Source organism: Diadema setosum, chromosome 11, assembly GCF_964275005.1.
Source record: "Diadema setosum chromosome 11, eeDiaSeto1, whole genome shotgun sequence".
Taxonomy (NCBI): domain Eukaryota; kingdom Metazoa; phylum Echinodermata; class Echinoidea; order Diadematoida; family Diadematidae; genus Diadema; species Diadema setosum.
Window position 1 is genome coordinate 14,637,329 of NC_092695.1, and position 17,484 is coordinate 14,654,812.

At 37.0% G+C, this 17,484-nt stretch overlaps 1 protein-coding gene across 1 annotated transcript in view; it reads left to right on the forward strand.

Annotated features, from left to right (window-relative positions):
* Window positions 1-14,502, forward strand: part of LOC140234708 (WD40 repeat-containing protein SMU1) — a 74,098-nt gene extending 59,596 nt beyond the window's left edge. The window contains exons 6-11 of the mRNA XM_072314742.1: window positions 3,934-4,029; window positions 4,367-4,494; window positions 5,177-5,303; window positions 8,780-8,947; window positions 11,344-11,496; window positions 14,006-14,502. Coding sequence (XP_072170843.1) covers window positions 3,934-4,029; window positions 4,367-4,494; window positions 5,177-5,303; window positions 8,780-8,947; window positions 11,344-11,496; window positions 14,006-14,104 — 771 coding nt within the window. The 3' untranslated portion in view covers window positions 14,105-14,502. The remainder of the gene's footprint in view (window positions 1-3,933; window positions 4,030-4,366; window positions 4,495-5,176; window positions 5,304-8,779; window positions 8,948-11,343; window positions 11,497-14,005) is intronic.
* The last annotated feature ends 2,982 nt before the right edge of the window (window positions 14,503-17,484 follow it).

The window sequence follows — 17,484 nt, forward strand, 5'->3', positions numbered from 1 at the left end:
TTTTCCAATGGTGAAAATGTATTCTACATAGCCAAGGAGTTATTACTCTCACCCTGTACCTCCTTAGTATAACTACAAGCTATAATTCCCTCTGCAATTACACGTATTGTGTGGATACATATATAAGAACCTCGATCCTACTCTTCAATCCTACTCTTCACATATCCAGCTACAACGTTTACTGAGATTTATTCTCATCGGTTACTCCTGGAAGCAAACTTTGTTGCGTCCGGCCACCCACAGAAGTGTATCGGATGGCAGTCTGATGAGTCCGACTTGTTTTGGATTGCTGTAAGCTCAGTGTCAGACAAGGCTTGCGTGATCTTCATCAGACAATCTTGCCTCATCGGATCATACTTGACATGTCTGACACTGAAATGATAACTTTGTGACCAACACAAGTCGGATTCATCAGACTGTCATCTGATACACTTCGGTGGGTTGCAGGAAGCAAAAGAAAAAGAGTTGCTTCTGACGAGTGACTGATGAGAAAAATTCTTTGTTGAACAGGAGTATAATTTCAAATAATAGTGATTCCAAAACATTTGTCATTGATAAATCTTTTATTACTTAGTGGGACCTTTTATACAATGGGGACAGGAAGCAAAATGAAAAAAAAGTTGCTTCTAACGAGTAACTGATGAGAAAAATTCTCTGTTGAACAGGAGTATAATTTCAAATGGTAGTGATTCCAAAACATTTGTCATTGATAAATCTTTTATTAGCGGGACCTTTCATACAATGGGGACTCTTTTCTAGTTGCTGAATCATTAAGTTACCTTTCTTTTTCCTGATTACAGACTTCCTAATCTGTTGTCATTCCAGTAGTATTAAAAAGGTCTTTAGAGTGTTGTGCTCGTAATTGATATGGTATAACGTTATGAAGTGGATTGATAAGAATGATGTAGAAGATTGGCTTCATATCATGCATTATACTGCTAGAATAGAGTAAAGAAATTCACCCATTAGTAAAGCGTACATCATAAAATTATTATTCTCAGCAATTTACACGGACAACTATAGTGTTTTGGTGGAGAGGTGTAATGTGGATTTTTCAGCATAAATTTGATTCCCTTAATGAAACACCGAATGTTCATTGAACATCTTTTATTCATTGGCAGTATATTTTCCATTGTCATTGAATGTGAGAAACATGAATCAAGTCTTTTCACATCAACCTTTAAAAAAAATGCATTAACAGACTATGAATTGCATTGCTCAATTTGTTATTTAGAGACAAATTTGTTGGTAGCCAATAAATAAACCACATCACAGTGACGTCATATGAGTTTGATATTATGTTCAATCAATTCTATGCCCAAACTATTACAAAATGACATGTTATGGCAAAAGAAACCATGAAATGTAATTTTGGCGCACTTTGAGCTCACTCTGGCCCACTGTTCGCAAGTACCTGAGATCACCTCATTCATTTGCATGTAGCGTACAGCCAGTATACAGGCCCGACTGCTAGCAACTGATTGTGCACATTTATATGCAGGCCATTGAATTCATTCGCTGCCCATCAGGGCACATTCAAAAAACATGAAAACATTGATTAGTAAATACGTTCATTGAAATGAATGCTCATCAGTAATAGTCACAGGGATATGAAACCTGATATTTGTGGACTTCTGATTTTTGACATTCAAAATGCATTTCCCATTTTTTTTTTCTTTCTGATCTATTTGTGTTCTTCTTGACCAATGCCATTAATCCAGCATCCGATCATCTCATCTATCATAGCAAGCATATACATACATTGTACGTACACTATGCATACTGTTCCATAATTAAAATGCATTCAATACATATGCTAGAAAGTGCTCCCTACTCAGCGCTCCCAGTACTGTAAAAATGAAAATTTTCACAGTGTTTGAATTTTCACGCATTTCGCGTAACCAGAAACTAGCGCAAAAATATAAGCACGCGAATATTTTTGCTTGCCATATGTTCCAGTAGCTGATGTTTTGATTCCATGGAATTACAAACTCATGAAATTCTTCTACCCGGCCAAGCACGAAAAATTAGTCGCGCGAAAATATCCACTTTTACAGTACGGGTACTACTTTTGGTTCCTGGTGCATCAGCGTACTACTCCACTTTCAAAGGTAGCACAAGCCTGTAACCGTAAGTGCCTATGGGGAATGTGTGTTACAGCAGAATCGGCTCATCCTCTTGGGTTTAACCAGGTTCAATGCTAGATCCAGTTGGCACCATTCACATTACTCACAGGCTATTGTATAGTATACAAAGTAATTTGTTCAAACAAGTTTGAAAACTTTCATTCCAACAACTATGTTGTATTTAGTCTCTGAAGCTTTATACAGTAACTGCCATGCATACTCCAAAACAAAACAAGGTAATCAACAGGTGTCAAAGAGTGCCTATAACTGTATTGTGAGTCGCATGATGTCATCTGCATCCAAGTGGTGGCTGCAGACAACACCTTGCACTCAACACAGAAACGACAACATAATAGTCAGTATTATAGTCCTGTTACCATGTATTTTCTGTCACAACTGACTGCAAAATGCGTGAATGATCATACTTTTTGCCATGTTGTACTCATCAGTTTCATGCACGCACTTGTGTTTTGTTTCTGCTAATTGATTCATTTTCCCCCAATTATCCTACCAAGTGTGTCACTCTTAATGCTACATTATAGTACCTGTAACTTTATTGATCTGTGATGACCTTTGCACTTCCTGACATTTAAAGGGTGTGTACAGTTCTGTCGAGGGGAGGATTTAGCTTTTAACGTTTTGCGAGATATTCAGAAACCACTCTATGAGATGTCAAAGAGCATGTAATTCTAAAGGGTATTAAAAGTTTATTTGATGAAAATCGGTTTTGAAATGGCTGAGATATCCAAAAACAAGGTGAAACAAAGAGATCCTAATAAAGTTGTGGCCTGTCGCCTTTTATTATTATCACTTTTTTGGATATCTCGGCCATTTCAAAACCAATTTTCATCAAATAAACGTTGAATCTTTCTTAAAATTACATGCTCTTTCAAATGTCATAAAAGGTTTCTCATTATTTCACTTAGAAATGTTCAAAACATGAATCCCTTACCTCAACCAGTACTCTACAGTCCCTTTAAACTATTTTGACAGCAGTTCCCAGATCTTTATGACATTCCCTGCGTGGATGCTGTGCCAAGTTACCAATAAACTAAATTTTGATAGGTAGGCAAGAAATTTCATGGGTTTTGCCTTATTTATCTGTTTTATCTTGTTAAACAGCAATGAGTGTTCATGTCATCTTAGTCTGTTAAAAAAGAAAATATTTGAAATATTTGATGCATTGATGTATATTCTTCAAAGACATAATTTCTCACTCTATCCACCATAATGTATTTTCTCATTATTATTTGGCAGTTAGTCTTCTTGTCTGTGATTGAGATATTAAGTGAAGTCTAGGAGAGAACATAATGACATTCAGAAGTTTCATTCCATTAGCTATTAGATTTAAAAGCAGAGGTTGATAATATAAAACTCTAATGGATAATGATAGTTTTTGGTGCTTAGTTTATAAGATACTGACTGTAGTCATTGAAAAGATACAGTGAAGCCCCGGTATAATGAGCTCATTTAAGATGAGGAAACACTGTTAATGAGGTGATTATGCCAATTCAATTTTCCTTTCCATGTAAACTTATTGCAGAATGGCTCGGTTATAATGAGCTTGGTTATAACAAGATTCCAGTTATAACAGTGTTTTCAGTGCATCCTGATAAGGAAAAACATAAGAAATCTGATTGGATACTATGAGGTTCCATTTCTTGACCTGACGCTTTTAAACAAGCAACAAACGAAACATAAAAGAACTGAATTAATGCTATCCATCTGTTCTCTCTCCTGGTCTGCAGCTGTCTGCTTAATACAGGGTATGTGCATACACACATGTCTTTGTTTTTCACTACTGCAGGAGAGCTTCATGCTTATGGATGATGCAGTGCTGTGTATGTGTTTCAGCAGAGATAGCGAGATGCTCGCTACTGGTGGACAGGATGGCAAAATCAAGGTAACAAAATCTGATTATGATAATGATGGGCATGCAACTGGATTAAAAAAAAAATACTTTATTACTATTGTTTGATTTATTGTTCTTTGCTTCTACACTGATTATTTCCATGATATAATTTTTTTTTTCCAGTGATCAGGTGATGCTAGATAATTATTCAATCTGCCAGGAACCAATGTTTTAGTAAGCGCTGGTATATGTATTACAATGGCTTTAGTTAAAGAAAATATCTGCAGTCCACAGTAACGAAGAGCTGCAGACTACAGATGATGAGATGATATATCCATGTATTTCAGGACATAACTTTTGTTTTTTTTTCCATCTGTTGTGTGGACAGGTGTGGAGGGTGCAAACAGGCCAGTGTCTGAGGAGATTTGAGAATGCCCACAGCAAGGGTGTCACATCTGTAAAGTTCTCCAAGGATGGAACTCAAATTCTTAGTGCTTCATTTGACCAGACGTTAAGGTAAAGATACAGTTTGCTTATGAACGCTGGCCATGTCATACTGGAAAGACTTGATGATACATGGACGCTGACTGTAAAAAAAAAATAATTCTGAAACTCTTTCGATGAGCAAAAAACTTAAATATCAATCAGTCGTACCTCTGTCAAAGCACAATACATGCAATATTTGCCTTTTTATGTAAAACGCCTTCTCATCTAGTGGCATACATCACTCCAGCAAATGTAAAGGTACAAGAACAGAAAAAATGTGTGGATAAAATTTTGTCATCCTTTGTGAAGGTTTTATGAAAACTCAATTGTGTTGGTCAACTTCAGGATTCAATACTGCAAAGAAAGATATTTTTGCGGCATTACATTTTTGCAAATTGGAGCGGACGGTCTTTTTCACAGCACAAAATTTTTGCAAATTGCTACTGGTTTTCAATGCGTATAGTGTAGAAGAACATTCACATGTATTTTAATTTTGCAAATCTTGACTCTCGTGTAATTCACACAAAGTTAAAATGCACGCGAACTTTTCTTGTTTTACAGTATACTCAAGTCAGACACAATCACCATTTTGTAATTACATAATCTCATTTATGAAGGAACCATGTTTACGATATCAATTCCATGAAAGAGACAAATATATGTATCATTAAAATGGTCATGAAGAGTTTGTCTTTTGTCTATTCCCATCCAGGATACATGGGTTAAAGTCTGGAAAGACTCTCAAAGAGTTCAGAGGTCACACATCATTTGTTAATGAAGCTGTGTTTGCCCCAGATGGTCACATGGTGATCAGTGCATCATCAGATGGAACGATCAAGGTGCAAGCATGTCCTCTTGAGCTTGATTAATTTTCACTGTCAGTCTTTGTTATCCCAGTCATGACTCACTTCAGATATTCTCTGTCATTTTATTACACACATTTAACCCATATCCGCCGATCTACATGATATCCTGTAGTTTGCGCAAATGCTGCGAATGCCGATCTATGGGATAATCCCTAGCAGAAATGGCTTGGACAGTGACGTCATTTATATAGCTTATTATAGCCTGTGAACTCTGACCTGATATCCCACAGTCCTTTGCATCACTTCCTGTTACTGATATTTATACCCCCTCCACACATAATGTGAAGGTGGTATAGGAATCACCGTGATGTTGGTCGGGCGGGCGGTCGGTCTGTTGCAAAATCTTGCGTCGCGAACCCCTCCTACAGTTTCGAGTTTTGAAGCTATTTAAATGAAACTTAGGGTAAATGATGATATTGAGGTACAGATGTGCAAGACATGTTTTTTGTGTTTGTCGGACAATGCGTTGCCATGGTAACCATAATTTTACCAAAACCTTTCGGATTTAATAACTTCCATAGTATTTAAGCAATCAATTTCAAAATTGGTATCTATGATGATCTTTAGGTGTAGTTATGCAAGACACTCTTTGTGTTTGTAGTTTGATAAAGCGTTGCCATGGTAACCACATGTTTTCTTCGAAATCTTGTGGAGTGAACAACTTCCACAGTTTTGAAGCAATTGAAATCAAATTTGGTAGGCATTATGGCCTTGACTCATTTTTGTATCAAATTGAACCGTTTAATCTATGAAGGTGAAAATTGGTGTGCATGATGCTCTTTAAGTGTAGTTTTGCAAAATGTCCTTTGTCTTTGTATCGGACAATGCGTTGCCATTGTAACCGCATGTTTTTTTTAAAATCCTGTGGAGTGAACTTCTTCCACAGTTTTCAAGCAATTGAAACCAAATTTGGTAGGCATTATGGCCCTGAGGTATAGATGTGGAACACATAATTTTTGTGTTTGTCACACAAACCGTTGCCATGGTAACTACAATTTTACCAAAACCTTGCAGATCGAATAACTTTTCCATTATTCAAGCAATTAAAGTCAAATTCAGTAAGTATCATGATCTAGAAGTGAAGTTTTGCAAGACACCAATGTGTTAGTTTAAGGAAAATGTGTTGCCATGGTAACCACTCATTTTTGTGTCAAAATAAACCATTCAAGCTATGAAGGTCAAATTTGGTGTGTATGATGGTCTTTAAGTGTAGTGATGCTGGGGGAAAGCATGTTTCCATTTCCTGTAAGTTTTATACTCAGTGTCAACTCTGTAATTGTACAGTAAACTAAAATTATTCTGTTTCCAATTCGACAAGTGCACAAACTTGGTATTAACGTCATTGCCCTCATGACATCACATACTATAAAGAAACACTAGGGGCGGGGGTATTAATCACCTTCAGTGATAATTCTAGTTACATTTGGATTTGTATTCGCTTTGGAGGTTTACAGCAGGCTACTGACGGAATAGGTCTACATCTATGTTAGATCGAACACTGCTGTACGCATATGTATAGGCCCACTTTACTGTTGTCCCATCCATAGCATCTATGAGTTTATAGAGCAGAGTAGCCCGCAGAGTGCTTATCTTTGAGTTATTATTTGATATTTCTTCATATTTGTAATCATTATACCCTATGAGATATATACCATCAGAAAGCTTACATCATGAAGATTTCAAAATTGATGATGTTTTTTCTGTGAATATTTTTCATTATTGGTTTCTTTTGAATTAAAGCGATGTGATTATTCATAAATATTTAAATGATACAATATTACTAAAATCGTATGACGTCACATAATTCATGACATGAAGCTGATTTACATCTTAAAATGTATTGAAAGGCCATTACTTTCTCTTTCAGTTGAGATAATAGTTTTCCATAGTTTTCTTTTCATAAGTGTCGGTGACATTACCTTGAATTTGAGACGGCACAGTTTAGTGAATGTGCATGAAAGAGCCTCTAGCAGCAACAGCCTTTAGAAAGCATTACGCGATCGGTGGATATGGGTTCATTCTGATTCTAAATTATTGCCCATCTATGCTAACAGACATGTCAGGCAAATAAAAAAAAAGGTTGAATTCAAATGAAAAGGGTTCTGATAAACACAGGTGCAACTGTCGACGTCAGTTTGTTGAATTTCTTTCAACTTTGACTTTTCTGAGAATTAATCTGAGAATTAATCCTTAATGTTATCTTTCAACACATGGCAGTTAATTGCTGGCTGGTTATGTGTACTCAGTGCTGCTGTCGAGAGCTACATGGGAATCCTGTTATAACGAGATTGGTGGTTCCGGCTGATTTTTGTGCCTCCGCCCCGAAGGGTGCCGGAGGCATTATGTTTTTGGGTCGACTGTCACTTTTTCATTGTTGTTGGCTGTGATGGTGTTGTCAACAAATTGGTGCATTTTTGTAACTTTCTATGGCTTTGAGCTATGTCCACAAAACTAACACCACAGGTACTTAACCTAAAGATGCCTGTCAAGTTTAAGTATTGGAGTTTGACAAGTTCAAAGTTCAAAGGTCAAATGGTTGATAAACTTTACCTGATAAGCACTGCACACATAGTATTGTGGTGTACTCTCATTAAATTTCCACAGCTTTGAGCTAAGACCACCAAATTTACACTACAAGTACATCACCTAAAGATGCCAGTCAGATACAAATATTGGTGAATTCCGACAATGTCAAAGGGTCAATGAACTTTACCTGATGAGCTCTAAACTCATAGGCCCGAATTCACGAAGGGGGTACAAATGAAACCATGGTTTAAACCATGGACAAAAACCATGGAGCGCCAAGTGTCGCATGGAATATTTCGATACGAAATCAGTCATTTCGTCGATGAAATGATTATTTGTAAAGAAATGACAACATTTTGTAACTAAATGAACATTTCGTCCACGAAATGATCATTTCATTAACGAAACGGTCATTTTGTCGACGAAATGACCAATTTCGTAACGAAATATTCCGTGCGACACTTGGCGCTCCATGGTTTTTGTCCATGGTTTAAACCATGGTTTCATTTGTACCACCTTCGTGAATTCGGGCTATAGTATTTTGGTAAAGTCTCAATAACATTCCACACTTCTGAGCTATGGCCACCAAATTCACACCATAGGTACATCACCTAAAGATGCTGGTCACGTTTGAATATTGGTGAATTCTGAAAGGGTCGATGTTCAAAATGTCAATGAACTTTCCTGATAACCAATGTATATTGTGTGCTCGTAATAAATGTCCACTGCTTTGAGCTATAACCAAAAAACTCACACCATAGGCAAAACATCACCTAAAGATGCTGGTCAAGTTTGAAAATTGGTTAGGTCGAACAAGGTCAAAGGTCAATGAACTTACATGAAAAAAGACATCACAAACTGCAATATGTAGGCGGGATATCACTAGGCAATTACCTTGGTTTTTTTCTTTTCTTCCACGACAGGTTTGGAATATCAAGACAACTGAATGTATGAATACCTTCAAATCCTTGGGAGGGTCATCTGCTTCTGACATCACTGTCAACTGTGTCTTGCCAAACCCAAAGAATTCAGAGCAGTTTGTCGTCTGTAACCGTAGCAACACCGTGGTTATTATGAACATGCAAGGGCAGGTAACAAAAGCCAACCTGTAGTGGGAATGTTTGTCAATGAATCCTGCATTGTAGTTCTGCATTATAGTTGCAAGCATTCAGGGGTACTATGAGATTTTAGCTCACCTGAGCCGAAAACTCGAGTGGGCTATTGCAATCACTCATTGTCTTGCGTGCAATATCTGGCATGCGACATGCATTATGCATAAACTTTTTACATTTTTATTGTCTTCTTGAAAACCTCATGCGGGGGGAGGGGAGAGGACTAAAACATTTTCTTCTTCTTGAAAACACATGGTCAAATTTGTCACCAAACTCAGTACATAATCACTAGGGTAACAAATTGTATAATGTAAACAAATTTTTATGGTACTTTTCGCTAGTGCGAATTCTAATTGACAATAATAATATCAAGCCTTCAAACAAAGTTCGTAATCTTGGTGTTATTCTTTTTAATGCAAATCTGACATTCAAGGACCAGATTTCGTATGTATCCCAATCTGTAAGATTTCATTTGCGTAACCTGGGCTCAATTCGGAGATATTTAACTAGATCAGCAGCAGAAAAACTGATGCGTGCTCTTATTTCGTCTCGTCTAGATTTCTACAATCTCTGTTTTGCAGCCTTCCACAAAAAGAACTCAGTAAACTGCAACGTCTTCAGCATTGTGCCGCAAGATTACTTACTTTCACAAAGAAAACTATGCATACTACCCCAATACTTCAGTCCCTACACTGGCTCCCTGTAGAAAAACGTATTAATTTCAAAGATTCTTCTTCTTGTTTGCCGTACATTGCACAAACTTTCCCCTGCCTACTTTCAAAATACTCTTCATCTTCACCGACCACCACGAAATCTCCGTTCATCAAACTCGCAAAAATTACAGGTACCTCGAATCAAGCATAGTTGGGGGATCGTGCTTTTTCATACGTGGGCCCAAAACTTGGAATAGCCTGCCAAAATCTCTTTGACAAACATCTTCTGTTGACGGTTTAAAAAAAAACCTCAAGACCTACCTTTTTAATTTAAATTGACAATTGTTTACCTGTATGTATATGTGTACGTGTATTGTTTGTTTGTTTATTGTTCTTATTATCTTCTGTGATACTTTTGTAATGTGATACATTATGTACTCTGTTCTTCAGCACCATGAGTATCTTTTTAGGTAGAATGATAATATAAATGATTTATAAAAGTCTCTCTATTGTTATTATTATTAAAACCTGTGAAAATATCTTCACAATTTTTTCTGCACATTTTGAATGGATTGTCAATCGTGCAGCACAAATTCCAGAACCTGCGAATATGTTTTTGAGCCGCTCAGCACAAAAAATTAATTGTGCGAAAATATGGACTTGAGAGTACTTAAAACAAGGGCCCCAGAACCCCCCAAAAGAATATTGTTTAAAACCAGAATTAGTCTGTGTTATAAGAAATAGTGTGTTTGTTAATATATGGGAATCACTCTTGAGGTCTGGTGGCTGGGTGGTCCGTTGACCGCTCTGTCAAATTTTGGGCCAGTTTTTACATTTTATCTTAAATCTTTAAAATACAAAATATTGTGGATTGAGCCATCTCGTGCAGTTTTTTTTAGCACATGGCATACGTGACTGCCACAGTATGTAGATTTGCAAACTTCATCTTTTGTCCATGATGAACAATGTGTTGCTGTGGTAACAGCATTTTTGAATTAAAATCATATAAAAATGTTGTGAATTCTCTAAACTTCCTTAGTTTTTGAGTATTTGACCTAAAATTTGGTAAATGTGACCAATAAAATTTTTAATTAGTAAAACATCTTTTGTCAATCTTGAATGATCTGTTGCCATGGGAACAGCTTTTTTTTTCCTATAAAAAGCATACAAAATCTTGTGGATTGAACCAACTCCCTCAGATTTTGTTAGGGGCATTTACCATATTCAGTGATAATTCTTTTTTGTTTCATGTTCAACACTTGCACCAGCAGCCACGCCTAGCTTTGGACAAGCCTTTACTTAAATACTACCAGAGTTTCTTTTTGTTGTTAATGTGTAAATATGAAGCTTCGTAAGATTAAGGTTGAAAAAAACAGATAAGTACTTATAAAAAGTGAAATTTGTGAGTGATCTTATTTTTTTTTTCCATAGACAAAACTTTTACAAATCCATTGTGTAAATAGTTCATTAGCATGGTGATACATGTTTATACATCATAACTCTTAAAACATATGCCTGCTGTAGTATTTTAGCATGCATTTGAACACCATCATACAGCTTAGTCAGCAGCATTCAACAAATTTTTCTATATTGTGATGCCACAGTTTTACTTTGATAAGCAGAATTGAGTTAATCATGTTAAATTGTAGTGTTTCTCCCTTTTTTTTTTTTTCTTTTTTTTTTTTTTTTTATGATGTATACCAACTCTACCAAAACTGCCAGATTGTAAGGAGCTTCAGCTCTGGTAAGCGTGAGGGTGGAGACTTCACTTGTTGCTGCCTGTCCCCAAGGGGTGAGTGGATCTACTGCGTGGGGGAGGATCTGGTGCTCTACTGCTTCTCAACCTCAACTGGCAAACTTGAGCGAACCCTCACCGTGAGTAGAATCCCTCAGAAATTGGCTGATTTACGTTATGTCCCATGCCCCATCACATGCAATTTATCAGGCCAGCCAGGCAGGCGGCTACCTGGTATGAGTACTGCTCGCTAGATTTATTTATAGATAGAAGCTGCATGGTCACTAACACCAGATCTTGCAAAGCAGGAAAGCAGTGGTGCTAGATATTGACTTGAAAGTTTCAAGTATAATGGTAAACAATTGTGTTGCTCATGGCTGCACGAATAGATGGGGAGTCCTTGTTGATGGCAAAAAAGTCATATCGACGTCAACTTTTTTTACATGTGGCTCAAAACAATCACTCTTGCTGAGTGATCGCAGCTTGTTTCCTGTGATTGTGATGTAATTCGGTTGAATGTGATGAGATATATACATGGATACAAAAGTACATCAGTGGCCATCAACTGACAAGGTTATGACTCAAAAATAAAATACCAGTGATCCCAGTGAAAACACAGGCTAAAGGGTGATTGTACACAGACCCGTTCCAACTAGAAATTATTTACATCTCTACATTCTCTAAATCTAGAATAAGAAAAGCAAAATGTCGAGAATGAAAGTAGCAACCAATTACAACAGCGCTCAACACAAGACAAATGGGGCTGTCTTATCCATCTTCATTTTTGATATGGGATCTTCACTAGTCAGAATAGACATCTAGATCTATACCTAGATGCATATATCCAAATGAAAAGGAAAAACAAAAACAAGAATGGTGCCAACTATAACGGTGCTGGAAATTATTTATCAATTCTCTACATTGAAAATTAGAACTAAATAGCAGACCAGAATGACGAGAATATCATGCAGATCGCAACAGATATACACAGGAGTCAGACTGTAGCGTACTGGTAATTTGTACAAATTACAGTGCATACATATTGTCTGCAGCATGATGTGGTGTTATTGATTTTGCCCCTCGGGCGCACACATAGGTGGGCGAGTGTCACTGAAGGTGATGCTATGGAACCTCGTCCATTGTGTGATCATGATCTTGCTACTTGAGAGACCCAGTAAAATGAACCTTTTGAATCTCAGTTCCGAATTATCCTATCAGAGTGATATTCTGTAGACATTGACTTCATATGTGCGCAAAATTAGTTGTATGTGTAATTTACAGTGCATTCCCGTTATAAAGAACACAGTTATAACAAAATTCCGGTTACAATGAAGTAAAAATTCAGGCCCAAAATTTACCAGCCATACTAGTTTATCTTTATGTACTTTATTTGTTCGGTTATAATGAAATTTCAATGTAACAAAAGAAGCTGGTGGCCAGAGAACTTTGCCATAACGGCAGTCCACTCTGTATGTTTTGCATTAATTGCAACCTGCCCCCTCCTAACGTGCAGGTCTTATTTTAGAAAACACAGTTAATTTTCATTACTGTAAAAAGCGCTGGATGTGAATGCATCCTTTCTTTAATACTGCTTCATGCCTTTGAATAATTCACTGAAGAGAAAAAAAAACTTTAGCAAGCTTTCAATGGGACACATTCAGGGTATCGAAAGTGTGCCTGCCCTTTTACTTGGGGCAACCTATAGCCACTTTCTTTTGAGTAAACTTAATCCTAAAAAGACTGGGGGGGGGGTTAAGATGAGCCTCCCCCTGACATTTTTCATGATAAATCTGTAACGTAAAAATCTCGCGCCGCGACGTTTCATGACTGTTTTCTTTTAAGTCTTGCACAACTTTTGAGACCAAATCGCGACGCCCAGGTATGCGGTTCTGAAGTTACACAATATTTTGTAAGTGCATGTCAGACCCAAAATTGCTCAAAAACATGATTTCATGTACAAGTCCAATGCAAATTCTGTTTCTAGCCAAAATTTCATAAATGTATTGATATTTTTACTTTTACTGATTAAAATCAATTAATTTCATGTTGTTTACGATCGGAGTAGTGTTGCCGGTGATTTCCAATGAAAAAAAAAAAAAAGTTGATAACAAAATACATAAGAAAGTTTAAAAACAATAAAATACATAAGAAAAATTTTTCTATATTGCCATTCTTTTAATGTACATTCAATAAGAATCCTAAAAAGAGTACCTAGACCAAATATTAGCAGTTTTGGACTTTTATTTACAGATTTACAGCCAATTCTTTTTTTATTTCATGCATAAATTAGCATAATTAATTTATTCATAGTAAATTTGAATAATTGAGGAATAATTACCTATTCAGTTTTGTAGATTACCTTGTGAGTGATGCGCGTGCCAATTTTCCTTGCTATCACGTGGTCAACGGCCAAAATCTTGGCTGATTGAGCCCCCCCCCCCCCCCCCCAGTCTTGCTAGGCATCAAAATAGCCCAGGCAATCTTTTTAGTGTTAACTCATCTTGTCAACTGTAAGCTGATAGGAAAATCTGCTCTGTGCTCCCCACACTGATATTGCTTTGAGTGAATGAGGAGACCTTCATATATTATCCAAGAAAGTATTCTAAACAATCTATGAAAGTTGTTCTCGACCACATTTGTCTCCTCCAGGTCCATGAAAAGGATGTGATCGGGATAGTGCTTCACCCACACAACAACTTGATTGCAACCTACAGTGAGGATGGACTGCTGAAGCTGTGGAAGCCATGAATTTTTTTGCATGCAGTCGAGTAGGAAAAAAATTGTAGCAACTGCATTTTGTTGCCAAACGGGCAACATTCTCCACCAGACCTATACAGCCATGTTTGTGGTTATGGGCTCTACTCTCAGGACATAATAACCACACTATTGTACCTGTATCCATTAGTTTACAATTTTGTGGGTTCACGATCAAGCAATGTTCGAGCAGTATGCTGTAACAAGCTGTGTCATGGAGAAGAAAAAAAATCCTGAAGCACACAAATATATGTGATAAACTAAAAAAAGGTTGCATATTTTACAACTTTAAATTTTACAAAAAATATTACTTCACCTGGAGAACTTTGAGATAGTCCATAGCTATTGTGCATCCCCCAAACACTTAAAGGGAAGGCAAACCCAAAGAGCAATGTGGATTGAGTAAAAGCATTAGCATTAGTAGAACACATCAGTGAAAATTTGAGAAAAATCAGACTATCAATGCAAAAGTTATGAATTTTGTAATGTTTTGGTGTTGGGACCACTGGATGAGGAGACTACTAGAGGTTATGACGTATTAGTGGACAACAATATAAAGAAAATATAAAAGGAATTTCACAAAAATTCCTTTTTCTACCAAAATGAAAGAGCTCTTGACTAACCACTTTCAGAAAGCAGGGGGAATAAATGCTACCTCTCACATATGTCAGTATCAAGTTGATGGAATGTGTAATTTTCATGAAAAATGAATTTTTACTGATTTCCCTTTATATTTTCTTTACATTGTAGTCCACTCATACGTCATAACCTCTAGTAGTCTCCTTACCCAGCAGTTCCAACTCCAAAACTTTAAAAATTCATAACTTTTGCATCGATTGCCCGATTTTCCTCAAACTTTCACTGATGTGCTCTACTAATGTTACTGCTTTTACTCAATCCTCATTGTTTGTGGGGTTTACATTCCCTTTAATATTACAGATCACTTCTTGAAATTTTTGACACGATGCCTTCTCATTTGTCTGCCTTGAAAATGAATTGCTCTCACAGATATGTTGTGGTATTACTGCACTCAGAAGGGCCTCAGAATGCAGTCATACTTCCGATTTTGAAGTATCGTCTCAGTAGTTGAGCAACAAATTTGTCCCCTGAATTCTTAATTTCTTTGTCCCACATTGTGCCCTGCAGAAATGTTTTTTTTTTTCAAAAAAAAAAAAATTCACTGACATCAAGGAAATTTTTATACTTGCAGGACACGTAGGCAGTAAACAGAATTGCATGTGACCTGTCAAACGGGAGAATCTACAAGTTACTGGTACCGTAACCGAGAAAATTTAGATTTGGTCAAAGTACTATAAAATCTACTATACTACATCATCCTTGTGCAGGGTATTATGTTTAGGGTTTTTTCAGAGTATTGATTTATGCAAAAATTCCATGAATCTGTAGGGTCCTACATAGCACTGTCAATTTATGTACTACATGATGTAACATTATTTAATTCGTGTGGAATGCCCGTTTAAGGATTATTGTCCTGGTCCCATTCCTATGTACTTGTCATGTGATGGAAGATGAAAGAGCTTCATAGATCGTATGCTTGCCACCAACGTTACCTGATTTTTTTCAACAAAGACTTAGGGTAATTGCTGACAATAACCAAAAACACTCTATTTGACATTAAAGGCTGTCCTTTTTACAATGTGCTGTCTGTTGCAGATTGTAGGTATTAGTGGCTTGTAATAAGCAATTGATGTCAATATTCATTATTGAATGAGAATGTAGAAGGTACCTGTCGTGTCACAACTTTTTGGCCAATGTTTACTTGTTAGGTAGAGTATGCAAACATGATTACTGGATGAGCGCACACAACTGACCTCTTTGATACACTGCTGAAAGACAACCCCCTCACAGGTTTCCCCAAGGAAATGTTTGGAGCAATGTGTAGCATTAGTCATGAGCACTAGATTTTAAAGAGCTTACTTATCACGAAGAGTTATGGAGCTATGTAATGCACTATCTTACATGTACCCACTCTTATGTAAGTTTTAAAGCTTGCGAGCAAAAGAAGGCAAAAGTTACTACTACAGTGAGCTCCATATATAAAGTTGACTGTGCACATGTCAAATAATTGGCCAAGGTGATGAAACTAGAAAGTTTCAATTTTTGTTCATAGGCATATATGAGGTATTCCTCACTACAAGTCAATATGTCTAAGTCGACTTATTGACTATTGTAAAGTTGATCAATATCTGAGGACGGTTTTAAAGAATAATCATTAAATTTGCATTGCCCAAGTCAAACTACATTGTATGCTGCAAAATGTAATCGATCACTCGAAAAGCACACAACGCATTTACTTGAACGCAAGTCTCCAGACATGCCGGCATGCCTCAATTTAAACTATGCAGGCCAATGATTGCAGGCAGTTGCAGCTTTGAATGTACCTGTACACACGAAGACTGAATATTGCGCGTACACTCACGATTGTTTTCTTGGAAGGCCATGTGCTGCTGAGAGTGAGTAAAGCTACAAGGCAAGAAAATCAAACTATCATCTGTGTTGATCTAACTGTATGAGTGATGTATATCAAGAGTTTTCTTGCAAAAGGCCTTTTAAAAATCAACTTTAGCTTATTCCTAGTAAATCTTTTTTTTTCTATTCCACACAATTCTATGTTCCCATTCAAAAAGTTCTTCTGTGTTTAAGAGTCATCACTGTAGGTACAAAAATGGCAATTAGAAAAAATCCGTTGGAAGAATAGATGACATATGTACAAAATGGTTATGAATGTACTTGAAACAGAACAAGGGAAACAGAACAAAAATGAATATATATATAAAAAAATAATAATAATAAAATACAGTCACCGAAACAGATAGAAATATGTACCAGGTAGTCCCTACTGGCTTGCGAGTATCAACTATGAGGTATCGCAGTAATTTTAACAAACTATTCGGGCCTCCCCCAGGGTGACCTGCAAGGCCGCAACCCAACCACCAAAAAAACTTGACGGATTTACTTCCCAAGGGAAGCGGGATGGCCAAGGCAGATTCCATAGTCTTGTGTATATCCCATATATGTGTTTCGGAAGGTGACGTGTACAGTTGTATACCAGTATACAGAGACTGCTCCGACTTGCATAACACCCGCCACTAACTGCAGTGTCCCAGTTGCGCACGCGTACGCTGAATGCATGATATATATTGTGGCCAGTGCGAGCCGGTACACAATTTCGTATATTGTACATATCATGCATTCGCCATACGAGTGCATGCATGGGACACTGCAGTAATGGCGGATTTTGCTGCCTGGCCGAATTGGTCTATTAGTAGTATACACTGCATGTACTACAATATAATTCATTCCAGACTCACAAGTAAACATCTGTGCATAGGCCTACAAACACAGAAAGTGAT